The sequence below is a fragment of the Barbatula barbatula genome, assembly GCF_947034865.1.
Source record: "Barbatula barbatula genome assembly, chromosome: 14".
Lineage (NCBI taxonomy): Eukaryota > Metazoa > Chordata > Actinopteri > Cypriniformes > Nemacheilidae > Barbatula > Barbatula barbatula.
This window is the reverse complement of record NC_136777.1, coordinates 7,234,163-7,249,585: the sequence shown is the minus strand read 5'-3', so window position 1 is coordinate 7,249,585 and position 15,423 is coordinate 7,234,163. Positions and strand designations below refer to the sequence as shown.

The following is a 15,423-nucleotide window of genomic DNA, read 5'->3' as shown; positions in this document are numbered from 1 at the left end:
ACAATGGCCGGTGTCATGCAGAGAAGCCTCAATGTTCGATATATAATAATAATAATAATAATAATAATAAAATGTAATAAAAGCAAATATAAGATATAACTGAATCAAACATTTACTCGTTAATATATTTTGGCTAAAATGGCTTTTGGTCAATTTCTGAACAAATGTGTGACAGTGTTAATACAAATGTTTTAGACAATAATTGTATGAAACAAATTGCATTGAGTTTGTTTTGAAACACATTAAGACTCAAGACACCTGTTAAAGACACAATTTGCTAGTTTTTATTCATTCAGAATGAGGTTAAAATGGTAATTTCTTGAGGAGTGATGGATGGATGATCGATGGTTGAATGATGTAATGGTGATGAAAGAATGATGTACAGATGGAGGAATAGTGAATGAGAAGAGATGATGATGATGATGATGATGATGGAGAGATGATGATGTCATTCTTTTAAGTACGCAGCCCTGCTCAATCCACATCCGGGTCCCTTCACTGCTGCTGGTGTGCAGAGATTCGGTCCCGAACACAGCGGACCAAAATAGCGGTCAAATCTGCCACTTCTCATTTAACACATACATTCGGGACGCAAAATAAGTGGGAATGATGCATTCCTGGTTTAGACAGATAATGGAGATTCGCTCGTTCACAGACTGAATGCAAAGCAAAACAAGCCACCAGCCTGTTTCTCTGTCTTCACCGCCGCGCTTAGTTTATATCCATTACTTTCTCTTTGCCCTTCTCTCTTTCTATTTTTAACTCCTCCGCAACCGAGCTCTCTGGGACTTCAGTGGGTAAGTTAATTTGCTTTTGTGCTAAACGTGCGTGAATGATAGACGTAGCCTGTTAGCATGCACGCTAAGGGAGTAGGTCGCCGTTGCGTGAGCTTAGCGGGCTTACCCGCCGCCTGTATCCGTCGCGTAGCGCTCAGAGGCCCCCAAGATGGACACTTTATCTTGAGGCTTAAAGTTGGCCTTGTCATTATTTAACCTACTTTGAACTCCATCAATGAACGTCTAGCAGACATTCAACTCGTTCTCTTTCACGTTTAACGTTACACCCGCTAGTAGACTTTACTTCGTTTACTTGTTTTGATAACGGCGAGATCAAGCCAAGTAGTAACGGGAGTGTCAGTGTTAGCATGAGGCTAACCCATTAGTAGGCTCGCGACACCATGACGTAATGTGGAATACTGGCGCGTGAACATGCGGCAGGTCTGCACGAGCCTGTTTAAATGTCAAATATTAGCAACACTATAGTAGCACCACTAACAAGGGCGAAGAACATGAATTGCGCCTGTCTGAACCTGAAGGTTACTGAAGCAACAAGCCCAAATCTGCAGGTCGGGCATACACAGGCTTATTTTATACAATACACAGGCCTCGTGCTCAGTTTGATGATTGTGATTGACGGGTGGTGAATTGTGGTCAGAATGCATCTGTACTTTTCTATTTTTAGTAAGCGAGTGTTTAGTGTGCATTTCAGAGTGTTAGCTGACGGCCATACATGGCAGAGAGAACCCTCTGTGTGTGTGTGTGTGTGTGTGTGTGTGTGTCTGCCTGCCTTGTGTGTTTAAACTTGTGGCTGTTGGCATTCCTTTGGTTTATTTCTAAAGTAGCCAGTGGTATGACAAGACTTTGTGAGTTTCAGTCGTAGTGAATTATAAATAGGGACCTTGTGTTTGGTGTGTGAGCTTTCACACTTGATTCTAGTAGTGAATGTATTTTTCTTTAGTGCCAACTGCCATCCCTCCTATTAAAGGTTTCACGGGTTCACGTAACCCAATTCTTTTATGTTATAAACAGACATTGCCCTTGGTAAATGCTTATTGGGATCGACTGCAGTTATTGATCAGTATTAAGGTTGTGGTTTGATTAACTGTACAAAATGATCTTTGATGGTCACCCTGAAAATATTCCCATATTGTATTGGTGTTGAACCTTTACTCTCGCCATGCCTTCAGTTTATTTCTAAAGTGACAAACAGTATGCTATACAAAACTGTACATTTCAGCCATTATATGCAAATGCTCTCTAAATAAATAAATGGGAAGGATAATGTTGGTTCTTCTAGAAAGTAAACAATTTACACACCACTAGCGTCACTAAACAATAAAAGGTATTTTTAAAATTTGTCTGTGGAGTCTTCAGTGTCTTCCATTAGAAATCAACATTGGTTTACCCAGTGCTAAGTCCAGCACACACGTTTACTTTTCTATTTCTCATCATACTTGAATATTTTCTTTCAGATTCTTAAACAGTAAAGATGGGTGCATTTCTGGATAAGCCAAAGATGGAGAAGCACAACGCTCGTGGGGAGGGAAACCACCTGCGCTACGGCCTAAGCAGCATGCAGGGTTGGCGCGTAGAGATGGAGGATGCGCATACTGCTGTCATCGGTCTGCCCAATGGCCTCGACCCCTGGTCTTTCTTTGCCGTTTACGATGGGCACGCGGGATCGCAGGTGGCGCGGTACTGCTGCGAGAACCTCCTGGAGCACATCACCAACAACCCTGACTTCCAGGGTGGTGGTGGAGGTGGCGTTCCAAATGCGGAGCCCAACGCAGACAGTGTGAAATCCGGCATCCGCACTGGTTTTCTGCAGATCGATGATCACATGCGGCAGATCTCGGAGAAGAAGCATGGTGGAGCCGACCGCAGTGGCTCGACGGCCGTTGGTGTGATGATCTCGCCCCGCCACACCTACTTCATCAACTGCGGAGATTCGCGGGGGCTGCTGAGCCGCGGAGGGGCTGTGCACTTCTTCACACAGGACCATAAACCCAGCAATCCACTGGAGAAAGAGAGAATTCAGAATGCTGGAGGGTCTGTGATGATCCAGCGTGTGAACGGGTCTCTGGCGGTATCCAGGGCTCTTGGGGACTTTGACTATAAGTGCGTGCACGGGAAGGGTCCCACGGAGCAGCTGGTGTCTCCGGAGCCAGAGGTTTATGCTATAGAGCGATCGGAGGAGGAGGACGAGTTTATTGTACTGGCTTGTGATGGGATCTGGGATGTGATGGCTAATGAGGAGCTGTGTGATTTTGTTCGTTCCCGGCTTGAGGTGACTGATGATCTGGAGAGGATCTGCAATGAAATTGTAGATACCTGTTTATACAAGGTCAGTGTAAACAAACACTCGCCTGAAATAACCAATGTATGTTTCTGTAACGTGTGGATAATTGTGAAAATTTATAAATATTACAGTCATCACTAATTCACATTCTAAATCTATGCTCAGTGCTTCTCCGGTTCTGTATTTTGACTCCTCCTTTCGTCTGTGATTGGACAGGGAAGCCGTGACAACATGAGTGTCGTGTTGGTGTGTTTCGTCAGTGCACCGAAGGTTTCTCCTGAGGCTGTCAAAAGAGAGGCGGAGCTCGATAAGTACCTGGAGAGTCGAGTAGAAGGTAAGCGCAAACTGCGTGTTATTAAACTTAAATGGATATGTCAGAGGCAAAAATATTCCCCATGATTTATTCACCCTCCTGACTGAATATGACTTTCTTCCTGAAGAATAATGCAATAATTAATATTGAATTATTAATATAATACCATGTATCATTTTTGTTCCAAGCGGTAGAATGGGAGTAAATGGGAGGCAAAAGCTCCAAAAAGTGCATCCAGTGAGCAAAGAACAGTTTGACACGGCTCTGTGGTCTTAACAAAGGTCTTTATGAAGCGAATCAATGCTTTTGTTTAAGAGAAATATCCATATGGACAGTGCTATTAACGTTATTGTCTAACTTCTGTTGTCCCTTTGGCTGCACGAGAGAACCATAGGCTTGTTTTTTTGATCGATGATGCACTTTTTGGAGCTTCAAAAAATTGCACCCCATTCACTCCCGTTCTACGGCTTAGAAGAAAAAAGTTTGTTGTATTATAACTCTGACTGCATTTTTCTTCAAGAAGAAAGTCATATTCAGTCAGGATGCCTTGAGGGTGAGTAAAACATGGGGAAATTTAGTTTAGCCTCTGAAATATCTTTAAGCAGTGAGCTGCATTTGATCCAGCGGGATTAAAAAACAACACAACATTGCTTTCTATTAATTCTTGTGTAACAGAGATTCTGAAGAGGCAGGGGGACGAAGGCGTGCCAGACCTGGTTCACGTGATGCGCACATTAGCATCCGAGAGCATTCCCAATTTACCACCTGGAGGAGAGTTGGCCAGCAAGTGAGTTTGAGTTGGTGTTTCTTTCCTTTTCCCCCCTCTTTCCTATCATGCTTATACCCGTGTTTGTGTTTGTTATAGGCGGAGTGTAATTGAAGCAGTATACAACAAACTCAACCCATACAGGAATGAGGATACAGTGAGTACATCACACTGTGTGTGTGTGTGTGTGTGTGTGTGTGTGTGCGCGTGTGTGTGAATGCTGCCATGTTTTGTTTTGATTTCTGTCACGGTGCATGACTGCATTTGTTATTTTGAGCATTTATGTCATTTCTTTGTGCATGTTGCCATCCTGCTTCATAATATCTGCTCAGACTGTGATTTGAAAATACAAATAGATTAGAAAGAAAATTATGATTTATATCTGCATCTATTTATATAAAAATTGTGTTATAGTGTGTGAGATTTGATTTTAAATCAGCATCTTCAGGTGATCTTCAGCACTCAGTGTTTTGGGCTTTAATGTAGCTTTTTTTGACATGCAAACCTCAGTCTGTTTTTCTGGTTTGTCTCACGTAATTTCAAAAGCATTTCAGGCCACATGGGCAGTTCTAAAAACTATTCATTTCTGTTCTATCTTTTTGCGCTCCTCTTTAATCATTTATTCTCCCTATTCATGTTGTCTCATTCATATGCATAAGGGGCAGTTCAGCCTGCTAAGTGTGATTCTGGTGGGATGGTGTGAGCATTTGTGGGCTAATGCTGTATGACACGTTGGTGGTGTTTTTCCTCTTTGACGTTTCACTTTAAGTTGCATCCTTGAGTACCGCTTTCAAGGCAACTGTAGGTTTTTATTAGATTATTACAGCCAGTGTGGTAATACCAAGAATAGTTTGTCTGTCAGCTGAACAGAATCCTTGTCAGCTGTTATAATAGAAGTGCAGAGAAGATGTTGTGACTAGCATTGTAACAGGTCAGTTTCTTGCAATGCATCAGTCAATCCAACCTTTAATTTTAAAGTGTCCCATCACTACCAGGGGAGTCAAAGACAAACTACCACACCAGGGCCATAATAAAATATTTACATGTACTGTGTGATATTGCTAATACAAGTACCATTTGATATTTTCAGATTTTTGCATTCAGCATGAATCTTGATCTATATAATTCGTTCTGCTTTATATTTCACACTCAAAACCACCTTGAATGTCAGATATATTGTCTAGGTTTAGACAGCAGGGAATATTTTTTGCAAACATGTTGCTTTTTGTGTGCTTGTAATTCTATGCATTCATTCCCACATTCATGTTTCCTTATACATTTTGACCATTCAGTAGGGCTGTGCAATTAATCGAAAATTAATCGTAATCGTCAATTTTGGTCTTCATCAATTACAAAAACAAAAGAATCGAGGCAAAAGATTGTGCCGCATTCCATTTCGCAAGGATCTTCTCCTTTCTTGTAGTATAAATCCACAGCGCACACCTTTCCTTTACAGGGGTTCAGCAGTGCAATTTCTTTACATAATTTTTCAGTTAAATTCACAGTTTAAAAGCCAAGTTTTTTATTTATTTTCTATGTTGCTTTAAAGGTTATTGCGTAATGCTGTTAAATAATAAGGATCTCAATATTGGCCAAAATAATCACGATGTGTCTTAATCGAGCAGCCCTACCATTCGGTTAATTTATTGATGTTTCATGAAGTGCAGCTTTTCTACACATCAAATGCTGTAATTTCTCTCATTTTGGATATTTTCTTGAGCCCAAGATGATCTCAATCCCAATTTCCTAAAATATTTTATTTCTTCACTATCCTCACATATCTCATTTATTCATTTTATCTATGTTTAATGATGTGTAACACACACCTCATTTCCTGAGTGGTTGGAAATTTGGAGATGGTGGCATCTCACAAGCTGCTCTCCTCCTCTCTCCATTCAAGGACTCTGCATCCACGGATGACATGTGGTAGCCCCGCCCCATTTAACACTGCACAGAGTTTACAACCCTCCAGAACCCCTGCACAAGAACCCACCACAGGACCCGACACCAGAACCCGCACAAGAACCCTCATACAGACAACTACTACAGGATCTGCACAAGAACCCTACCACAGCCCAGCTTGGCTGCTCTGGACTGCTCAGAGGAAGAGGAACAGGAGGAAGCGGCTGACATCTCTCCTCCCTTGTTCACATAACCTTCCCTCTCAGAGCAAGGCAATGGTACTTTCTGGAAATGTCCGCATACTCTTATGCCCCGAATCACTTTCTTCCCACAACCTTTTATCCTTAACCCTCTTAAAATTTTGTTGGTGTAATTATTAATTTGATTCACATTTCCTTGTGTGTTTGTATATTTCAGCTTTTATTTTCTGTGAAGTGCAATTGTCTTGTTCAAAGAAAAGCCTGTATCAAATGCAGCTTGAGTTTTAAGTTTATAAAAGGAAAAAAACGGCACATCCTTACGCCCGCCTGCTTTTCTGTTTCCTATCCGACCCGCAAAACCCATCACAGCATCTGCCTCCCCAATTTCCCTTAATGTCTTTTTTTAAACAAATTGTTTTTGTATTGTTATTTTATAAGTGAAACGGGTAAATGATATGGGCTCACAGCACAGTACAGTAAGCTTTTTTGTAAATCTACGGCACAGATGACAGTAATTATGTTCTCTTTAGTACTACTGTTTTTCTCTTTCTAGTGGGGTCTTTTTTCCCCTCTTCCTCTGAGGAAACCGCTTTAAGTCCTGCTTAAAATAAGCTGAACTTGCGTGCGTGTGTAAAAAAGTAGAAGCGTGAGTGAGAAATAAGTGCATGTTCAAACCTCCCCAACTGTTCCCATAGTGAAGCTTGTTTTATGTGTAAATGTGTTACCTGATTGGCCGAACCTTGACTTTCCCCGCCTCGTTTCTTTCATCACCAACACTAGGACTCTCTTCACTCAGTGTTCTGCAGCTTTTGATTTTTAAGACAGCTAATAGGAGCAAACTAGACCAGCACGTGTGCTTGCTGGGAAAAGGAATAGTAAGGAAGCACTCAAAATTGAGATGTCCTGTTATGTGTGTGTGTGGATGTTTGTGCAAATTGTGTGAATGGATGTTTTTGAGAGTTTTATTGTGCTTAATCCGATGTGGGATATTTAAGCTTTTTGACACGCGTATAAGGCTTTAGCTGTAGCACTCGCTCATCCATCTGTACTGCTCAGAGAGGGAGAGTGTCACATGCTTTCAGATGTTTTGGCTTTTTCTTACTTCAACTTTTTTATTTTACATTGATTATATTATCTGCATCCTTTTTCTTTTTTTTTGGATGTCTTTAAAGTTTTTAATTTGAATTTTTTTGTGAAAGAACAAATCCAGTGTAATGCAGTGAGCCGGCCTTGTAGTGCGGCGCTTGCATGTGTTCCTCTGACCAATAGGGAGCGCAACAGAGTACTGTTTGCTGCTAAGTATGTGATTGATTGATTTATTCCTTTTAATGCTCTTAGGTTATTTCCTTCTGCATCTTTCCCCTCTTTCTCCAATGCTATATGTAACGTGTAGTTCTGATTTTCTTTTCTTTTAGAGAGGTTTAAGAGATTGTCACTTCTGTTCATATGATCTTTGATTGTCTGAAGTGTAACATGGTAAAAAAAATCCTCCGAGTCTGTGTCCCTACCTCCCTTAACTAAATCATATTTGTTGAATAGATTATATTGCAGTAATTCCCTTGAGTCTGATTAGTAGACTGTTTCCTAATCCCATATGTCTGCATATTGAAATAAGGTTAGTCTTTTAAAACCTCACAGGGTGATTTAATAAAATTTCAAACTAATTTTGTTCTAAAATGACAATCTAACAGTGTATAACTAATGTAAACGGAAAGAATATCCCTGTATCCATTATGCTTTGGCTTGTGTTATAACATGAGCTTAAAGACCATTGTGTTTGTGTGCGGTGTATGTTTTCCCCAGTGGAAGTTGAGATATTTGTCAAATAGGAGGATTTGCTAAATAAATCTGTGATTAAAGGGACAGTTCATTTACAAAACGTTTTTGATCACCCTTTTGTTGCTGTACACGTCACAACAACAAACCTTTTAACAATGCTGTCTCTTTTTTCCTTGCATGAAAGTAAATGTGGACTACAATTTTGCCTAACCAGTCTTTTCTTTACACTTAAGAAAGAAGACTGAGAAGATTGTAAAGGTTAGGAACAGCATGAGGGTGAGTAAATGATTGGATTGATGATTTTACCGGATGAACTATCCCTTTAATAAAATGTTTTAGGATGGCATTAGAGGCCAGGATATATTTGTGTTTTTTGGGTTTTGCGTCTGCAAATCTGTAGTCGCTTTAGGAATGTAGACAAGAGGAACAACTATTAACAGGCTGCTGTTGGATTGCTTAACCTTCAGTTTGGACTTAAGCAACTTGTAAGTGAACGTTGACATTGCGTTTAACTGTAGGTGCAAATCTTTCAGATAGCTGCATTGTTTTTTATATATATATTGCTGTTGTACAGGTTTATCCCTTCATTAGATTATACATACAGATTTTTTAAATCAAAACAATTGGGGCAGGAGAATTGAATTAAGAGGTTCGGTAATGGCATACAATGAAAACATACGTCACCAGTTATTGACTGTAGAAGTGCTTATTAATGTGTTATTACTTTGTCCTGTCACTCAAGTTGGCACGGTCATTTTTCAAGGAATTCATATCGTGCATGAAACTGCTTTTTTATTGTGCGTAAGCTTTTTGGTTTACTTTTTTGAAAGCATTTTTTTCCACCACTGAAGACGCTCGTATTTTAGTTTTATGCTCTTAAATCCTATTTCTGTGTTCACTAGTTTCATAGTGTTAGCTTGGTAGCAGATTTATTTGGTATATCTGGACCTGCCTCCTTAAACCAAGTGATTGATGCAGCCTTAACGCATCCTGCGAAACCCCAAAAGCTGTCACAGTGTGCTCATAGGTTGCTGTAGGCTTTATATGACAGAGCCTCCTATGTACCTTCCACAGTTTTGTGCAAAAGAGAATTTTGCAATTAAACCTCATGGACACATGTATGGTTTTTCACTCTGAAATCCCACCTCTGTCCCAAGCCGGATTTTCGTTTTGCCCATTTCAGTCATCTGCTGTCCTCATAAGCTAAGCTATTTTTGTTAAATAATTGATATGTATATTTGTATTCATTTATAAATATGTACACAAAATGAAGTGAGTAATCAAGGATAATCTGTTTTCCCTCTAACCCACTGTGACCCTATGGTCATCTTCTAACTGTTCTACTGTCCGTTTTTGTTGTTTTAATCTTTTCAGACTGGAAATAAACCTATTTTATTTGAAATCGTTTCGGTTTGACTATTTTTGCGAAAAACAGGCCCAGGGCAGTACCAGATTTCTTATTTGTATTTATGGACCTAATACAGTTGAAAATAGTTAAATCATCCTGTGTGTGTGTTTCCACTATAGATTAAATTTCGAGTCATAATTTTAAGGACTTTTTGATTGTTTAAACAGAAATCTTTTTGCTCTTTTATTTGACAGATAATATGCGGGTTCATGGAAAAGACAAAACTATTCATAATTTACTGATATTTTAATTGCAAATAAACAGATGTGACCAAGTAGTTTTAATAAAGGAACTCAGGGACATATTGGAAGTTTGCTTGCATTTTATCCTGTAGCACGGAGAGAGCTGGGGCAGTGATTTTAAGTTTCTAACCTGTCTGTTGTGTTCATGAGAAGTTAAACCTTTTAACCCTTAAAGTTACATGTTTTGAACTGAATGGCTTGTCTCTATATGAATTACTCTCATGTAGTAATTAATTTGTATATTGAGTTTCTCATTAAAATGTTTTATTTTAAATTGGATTAAAAACGTGAGTCATGTAGGGGTGAGACTTTGTCTGCAAAAAACAACAATGAATTAATAAAGACTGGTGTCTGTGGCTGACATTCTCACAGTGTGTTGATAACACTGAGAACACACAAACTATTCTTGAATGTTACACAGTGCGTTTCAATGTCCTTTTTGCTCATATAATCGTTTCTTTTGTTAAATTGCCAGGTGGGGGCAGTGTTTGTTGGGTTGAATGAACACACAGGAAAACATCATTCTGTTAAGAACAGCGTAGACTATTGTTAAAATTAACAAAACAGGTTTTATTTAGTAAGAGTGTCAAGTATAAATTATATTGTAATAAACTTAAAAGTACTGTGGTACATGTCATAATCAATCCTGTTTTTTTAAGAATCAGAATTCTAAAAGACCATTGATGTCGACATCAAGAGTTAAAATATTAGAAGTAAATAAATCTGAACCTGTACTAAAAACGTCAAGCTACTTAAGGTTGCGTTATTGTATATCTGTTTTTATTTTTTTGCAACTGCACAGACTAGCACAAAACAATTCAGCCAGCCAATAGCAGACAGATAATATTGAGGGCACTATTACACTCATCTGTGCATTTCTCATATCTTTTCTCTTCAGTTATTCTCTTTTTCAATTGCATGCAGTTGTCACTCTCTCTTATTCTCAGCCATTGTAAAGCACTGCTGTGTGGAACAGTTGCTACATGAGCTATTTTTCATTTATTGTTTTGAGCTTTCAGCGCTGAAGCATGTTTGTTAACCAACTGTTTCACTAGGCATTTTTTTGGTGACTGACCAAAAGATGTATGAGAGATAACTTCTATATTTTTCTCTCAACCAATGTGTGATTGCTAAGTGTGTATTGCAAACTTTGGCATGCATCATTTTGCTCTCTTTGGAGTGTATTTTTGTCTACAGACACCACTTGTTTTGTTCTTATTCCTCCAGGATCCAGACATCCTTTTCTTCAGAGGTTTCCGCTAGATTCTGCACAATCCCCCGTCTCCTTTCCTCTGATCTCCTATTCTCCTACTATCCTATTACTGTTCCTTATGTGTTTGATTTTGGATGCCTTTTAGATTCCTTTTTTGTATGTCTATTAATGATAGGAGCTTTCTAAAATAAGCATCCCGTTAGTTAGCAAATGCACATTTAGTTTTAAATGTAGTTTATAATATAAACTTGCTTTAATCTCAGTCACATCATGATAATATTACATTTCTAAACATTAGACACAGTGTATCCACTCATTGTGAGTGGATATTTCCATTAACATGAATCCATGCTTTTCACACCGAATGCTGTTTATCTTGGCTTGTAAAGTTTTTAATAATTGTTCACAAACAGGTAATACGGAGTCATCGTGTAAAGCAAATCTTTGCAATCTTTCCTTATTCTCTATGAAGCGTGAAACAGCCATTTGATTGTATTTTGTGATGCAATAATCATCCAAAATACAAGGGAACAAGACCACTGCTTTCTGTTGTGTGGTGTAATAAGAACCTCAGACCACAGAAATGATGTGAAACCTGTGAAGGGACCAGTCCACAGTAAAAGTATCTTCCTGTAGAGTCAGTGGAAAGAGAGCTTTTCATTGGTGCTGATGGTACAGATTACCTCACAAAGGATTCAGTTACCACATTGGCCTCAGATGGGTCCAGCTGTGTGATTTTGGTTCATGTCCTTTTTATGCTCAACTGAGGAATTCACTAAGAGTAACCTGCGTCAGAAGTCATTATTTAAAAAAAGCATCCAATTCAGGTAATAGCACACACAAGGCCAAAATTTCCGCTGAATGGTGATTCTTAAACTTCTGAGCTCTAGGATGATCAGTATGTAGCTGGCTTTGGACTGAACAGCATCGGTCCACCACTGTCACCCAGACACCCAAATTGGCTATTCAAAATGACAAAAGTGCACCTGTCCACATCATATGTCTTTCCATGTTTGAGTACAGCAAAGTGCTGTTTCAATGCAGATGGTACTGCTACAGATTATTGTTACATTTTGCACTGGGGCTGCTGATTAATGAATTCATCCAAAGTGCAGAATCGCCCTGTTCCAATTATCCAAAGTAAATGACAAAAAGTCACATTCATATTTTTAGTTGAAGAAAAATGTTTGCTTATAGGACAGCTTTCCTTTCAATGTATGGTGCTTAATATTAAATAAAAAGAATAAATAAACATCACTAAACTGCGTTTTTATAGTGTTTTGTTAAGATAAAATGTTCTTCACAATGTCTCCTTATAATAAACTGGTTTAATAAAAATATTTTATAATAATTATCAAAACAGAATCATCCATGTGAAATTTGAAGGAAAACTCGCTTTCGGTGTTCTCAGTAAAGGTCACTATGGTGTGTTACTGACACCCTTAGGTGTGACTTTTCCTCGTCGTGGCATTTCATGTCAGACATATATCACTTCTCAGTTGCAGATCACGTTGACGTCTGGTGCTTGATAGCTTTAGAGGAAAGTGTCTCGCTCACATGTAAACAATACAGGATTTGAAAAGCGAATTCTGTAGACTGTGTGTTGTTAAATTCGTTTTTATAGATTTTTTTGTGCAAAACATAATGCTCTTTCTTTATTCATCATGCTTTACGTTCTGTGAGAAACTGTGTGTTTTTCTGCCTCTTTTTCTGCCTCTCTCTCTCTTTGTTGAACAGGTGCCACTTTGAGCCCTAACAATAGTGCTTTAAGTTTGTCGTTCAATTGCTCAGTGGGAAGTTTTCTGCTTCCGTTTGCCATTTGGAAGACGGGATGAGGACGAGGTAGTAGAGAGAGAGGGAGCCTATGTGGCACATCCCCCTGGTTGCTTTGCTGTTAAAGAAGAGTTGGGCTTTTTGGTAAATATGTAAATGATGCACCGTGAAGACTTCCTGCCTGTCACGATTCTTAAAGAACATAAAGAAGTGATTCAGAATATAACTGTCAAAGGAAATAAAAACAAGGAATAGAAACATGTCGAAGTTAGGCACCGTATGTTGTGTAAAACTGTGGCTGTGCAAGTAGAGCCAACATTTTCCTCTGAATGTGGGCAACATTTAGCTACGGAAAATTACCACCAGAATCTATTTTAATTTGCATATAAAATTGTACCCTTTCCCAAAAATGACTAGTTCCCTCACAACGTTAAATTAACCCTTTCACTTTACCAGAAGATTATTATTAATGAATCATTTAATTCAGCTCTTCCTTTTCCGAAAGTTGCAACCAACAGAAGAGAAAGTTTATCCTCTGTTCATTGGATATAACATTTTATTTTAGTGATATCAAAATCCAAATCATTTTAAGTTCAAAACAAAGATTTATTTAGTAATATTGATATCAATTGGCAATATTGTATAGTTTGATTTGCACTTTAATGTGTCTGCACAAAATGTGCTATTTGAAAAAGATACATACATTAGTTTAGCAAAATGAAAAATGACCTATTCCTTAACCAGGGCCTTTTTTCCACTGTAGATTAAGGACATACATTCATTAAATCACGTGTCTCACAGATACCCTTTGCTTGTATTGTTAATGTCAATGTACCTACCATAAATCAAATGTCTAAATATACTTTTAGCCCTCGAATATGTCTTTTGAAGCTATTTCTCAAAGCTGTATTGAATCGACAAGGAAAGACTGTAAATTGACATTTTATAGAACAGATATTAGGGGTCATGACATTTGTCAGGATGGAAACAGGATTAGAATCCAACCGACAATTTAGTATCTTGATTTGTTAATTAAAAATGTTTGCTTATAGTTAATTGAAGTTTAATTTTCGTTAATTAAATTTACAGTGCCTCAGTATGACTGATATGTTTAATTCAACACAATTGTAGAATTATTTCCATTCATAAATTCGATCAATTACCCACGTCACAAATTACCTTGTAAAATGTATCATTGTCAATTGTACACATTTAGAATAGAGTTGTCGTCCTCTTTAAGCGTGTTACAACGGCAACACGACCCTACCAAAAACATCAGCGTTTTACATTTTTACATGACAAAATAAATATCTTACGTATTTGTTGGTAATTGTAGGCTATAAAACAAAGTATATAAGATGCGATTTATGTTGTCATGTAAACATTGTCGTCTTTTTTTCAGTGCCACACTGGCTCCATTCTGGAGTTTCCGTGCACGGATGGTTCGAGTGGCCCGCTATTGTCCCACATCGACTCGGATGGAGTAAGCACTAGGCCTACTTTGGGTGGTCCGACAGGCCCCCTCGGTCCACAATAGCTTCGTGCCCAATTATGATGAGGACGTTTTTGTACTTAAAGGTTGTTGATTTACGGCTTGCAGTTCAACTGCCTCCAATTACGATTCTGAGTGCATCCAAGGTGAAGGGCGCAGCCGTGCATGTGCAAATACATTCTCTAGGATGAATAGTGGAAGTCCGTTTTGTTGTTCAGGTAAGATATTCCTATTTTTTAAAATGTACATAAAAAATTTATTGTTAATATGATGTTTGCTATAGAGTTCCGAGACGATTCTGTAACGTTAAGCACGAATAATGTTTTTTGGTTTGTTAGCAATAGAAAACTTTAATTTCAAGAAGCCCGTCATGTCTGCGTTCTATGCATATACAGTTCAAATGTTTATGGTGTTTGACTTCAACGTAATATAAATGTTTAAAAACTGTAAAGAGACGTAAATTCAAGTCATTGAAACCTATGGGCTATTTTCTATCACTTAATACTCGTTAGTCTGTTAAGCTTGGATCATTGAATTTGAATAAAAATATTATTATTATTATAGCTAGGTCATAGATCAAATATATTACTTGTTTTTTTCGTTCTTTTGAAAGGAATATTTGCTCACATTTAAAATTATCTGTGTTTGTTTTCAAAAGTTGTTGTTTTTGGCCCATTTAATCGGTAGGATACATATATAGGCATATATATATATATATATATATATATATATATATATATATATATATATATATATATATATATATATAATATATATATATTTTTTTTGTTGGCTGTAGCCATCCATATTTTACAACAGTTTGAAATAAATAAAACCAGCGGCTCTCAAACAGCAGAGTATATTTCGCTGCAAAAGAACGTATATTCTGAATTGCAATGATGCGTTTACTGTTGTCAATATTTAAGTCATTTGCATGCGTTGCCTAAACATTATTGTTGACAACTGAATGTTGTCGACTTTTCCACATTACAATATTAACATTTTTAGTTTAGATTATTAAAGGCAAAAATGAAAATCGTAATTGTTTTTAATACAGTTCCTTGACGTTTAAAGGTATTTGTTAAAATGGTATTTAGAGCACTGTGATAAATGATGAATTTTCCTCTGAAGATTGTGTTACTATGACACTGAAGGTTTGAAGGTTTCAATCTGATCTCTAGCATCTCATCTTGTCTAAAAGTTAATATCTGTCTTGTATTAAGGTTCTTATTAGAACGTTTTTTTCTTTTTTAGAAC

The 15,423-nt window shown here is 37.8% G+C and overlaps 1 protein-coding gene across 2 annotated transcripts; it reads left to right on the top strand.

Annotated features, from left to right (window-relative positions):
• Nucleotides 1-383: 383 nt before the first annotated feature.
• Nucleotides 384-9,747, top strand: ppm1aa (protein phosphatase, Mg2+/Mn2+ dependent, 1Aa). 2 transcript variants are annotated; one of them, XM_079472868.1, is made up of 6 exons: nucleotides 384-797; nucleotides 2,252-3,123; nucleotides 3,295-3,412; nucleotides 4,067-4,178; nucleotides 4,257-4,314; nucleotides 6,058-9,747. In XM_079472868.1, the coding sequence occupies exons 2-6, from the start codon at nucleotides 2,269-2,271 to the stop codon at nucleotides 6,085-6,087; spliced, it is 1,173 nt and encodes a 390-aa protein (XP_079328994.1). In that variant the 5' UTR covers nucleotides 384-797; nucleotides 2,252-2,268; the 3' UTR covers nucleotides 6,088-9,747. The 2 variants fall into 2 exon arrangements, with proteins under 2 accessions (XP_079328994.1, XP_079328995.1); XM_079472869.1 differs by having other exon boundaries at nucleotides 477-797; nucleotides 8,272-8,363.
• The last annotated feature ends 5,676 nt before the right edge of the window (nucleotides 9,748-15,423 follow it).

Bases quoted from the DNA above. Each gene is read 5' to 3' on its own strand.
- ppm1aa (XM_079472868.1), top strand. From the start codon at position 2,269: ATGGGTGCATTTCTGGATAAGCCAAAGATGGAGAAGCACAACGCTCGT. The intron at 4,179-4,256 runs GTGAGTTTGAGT...TGTTTGTTATAG, and splicing joins GGAGGAGAGTTGGCCAGCAA to GCGGAGTGTAATTGAAGCAG. The intron at 4,315-6,057 runs GTGAGTACATCA...TCTCCATTCAAG, and splicing joins CATACAGGAATGAGGATACA to GACTCTGCATCCACGGATGA.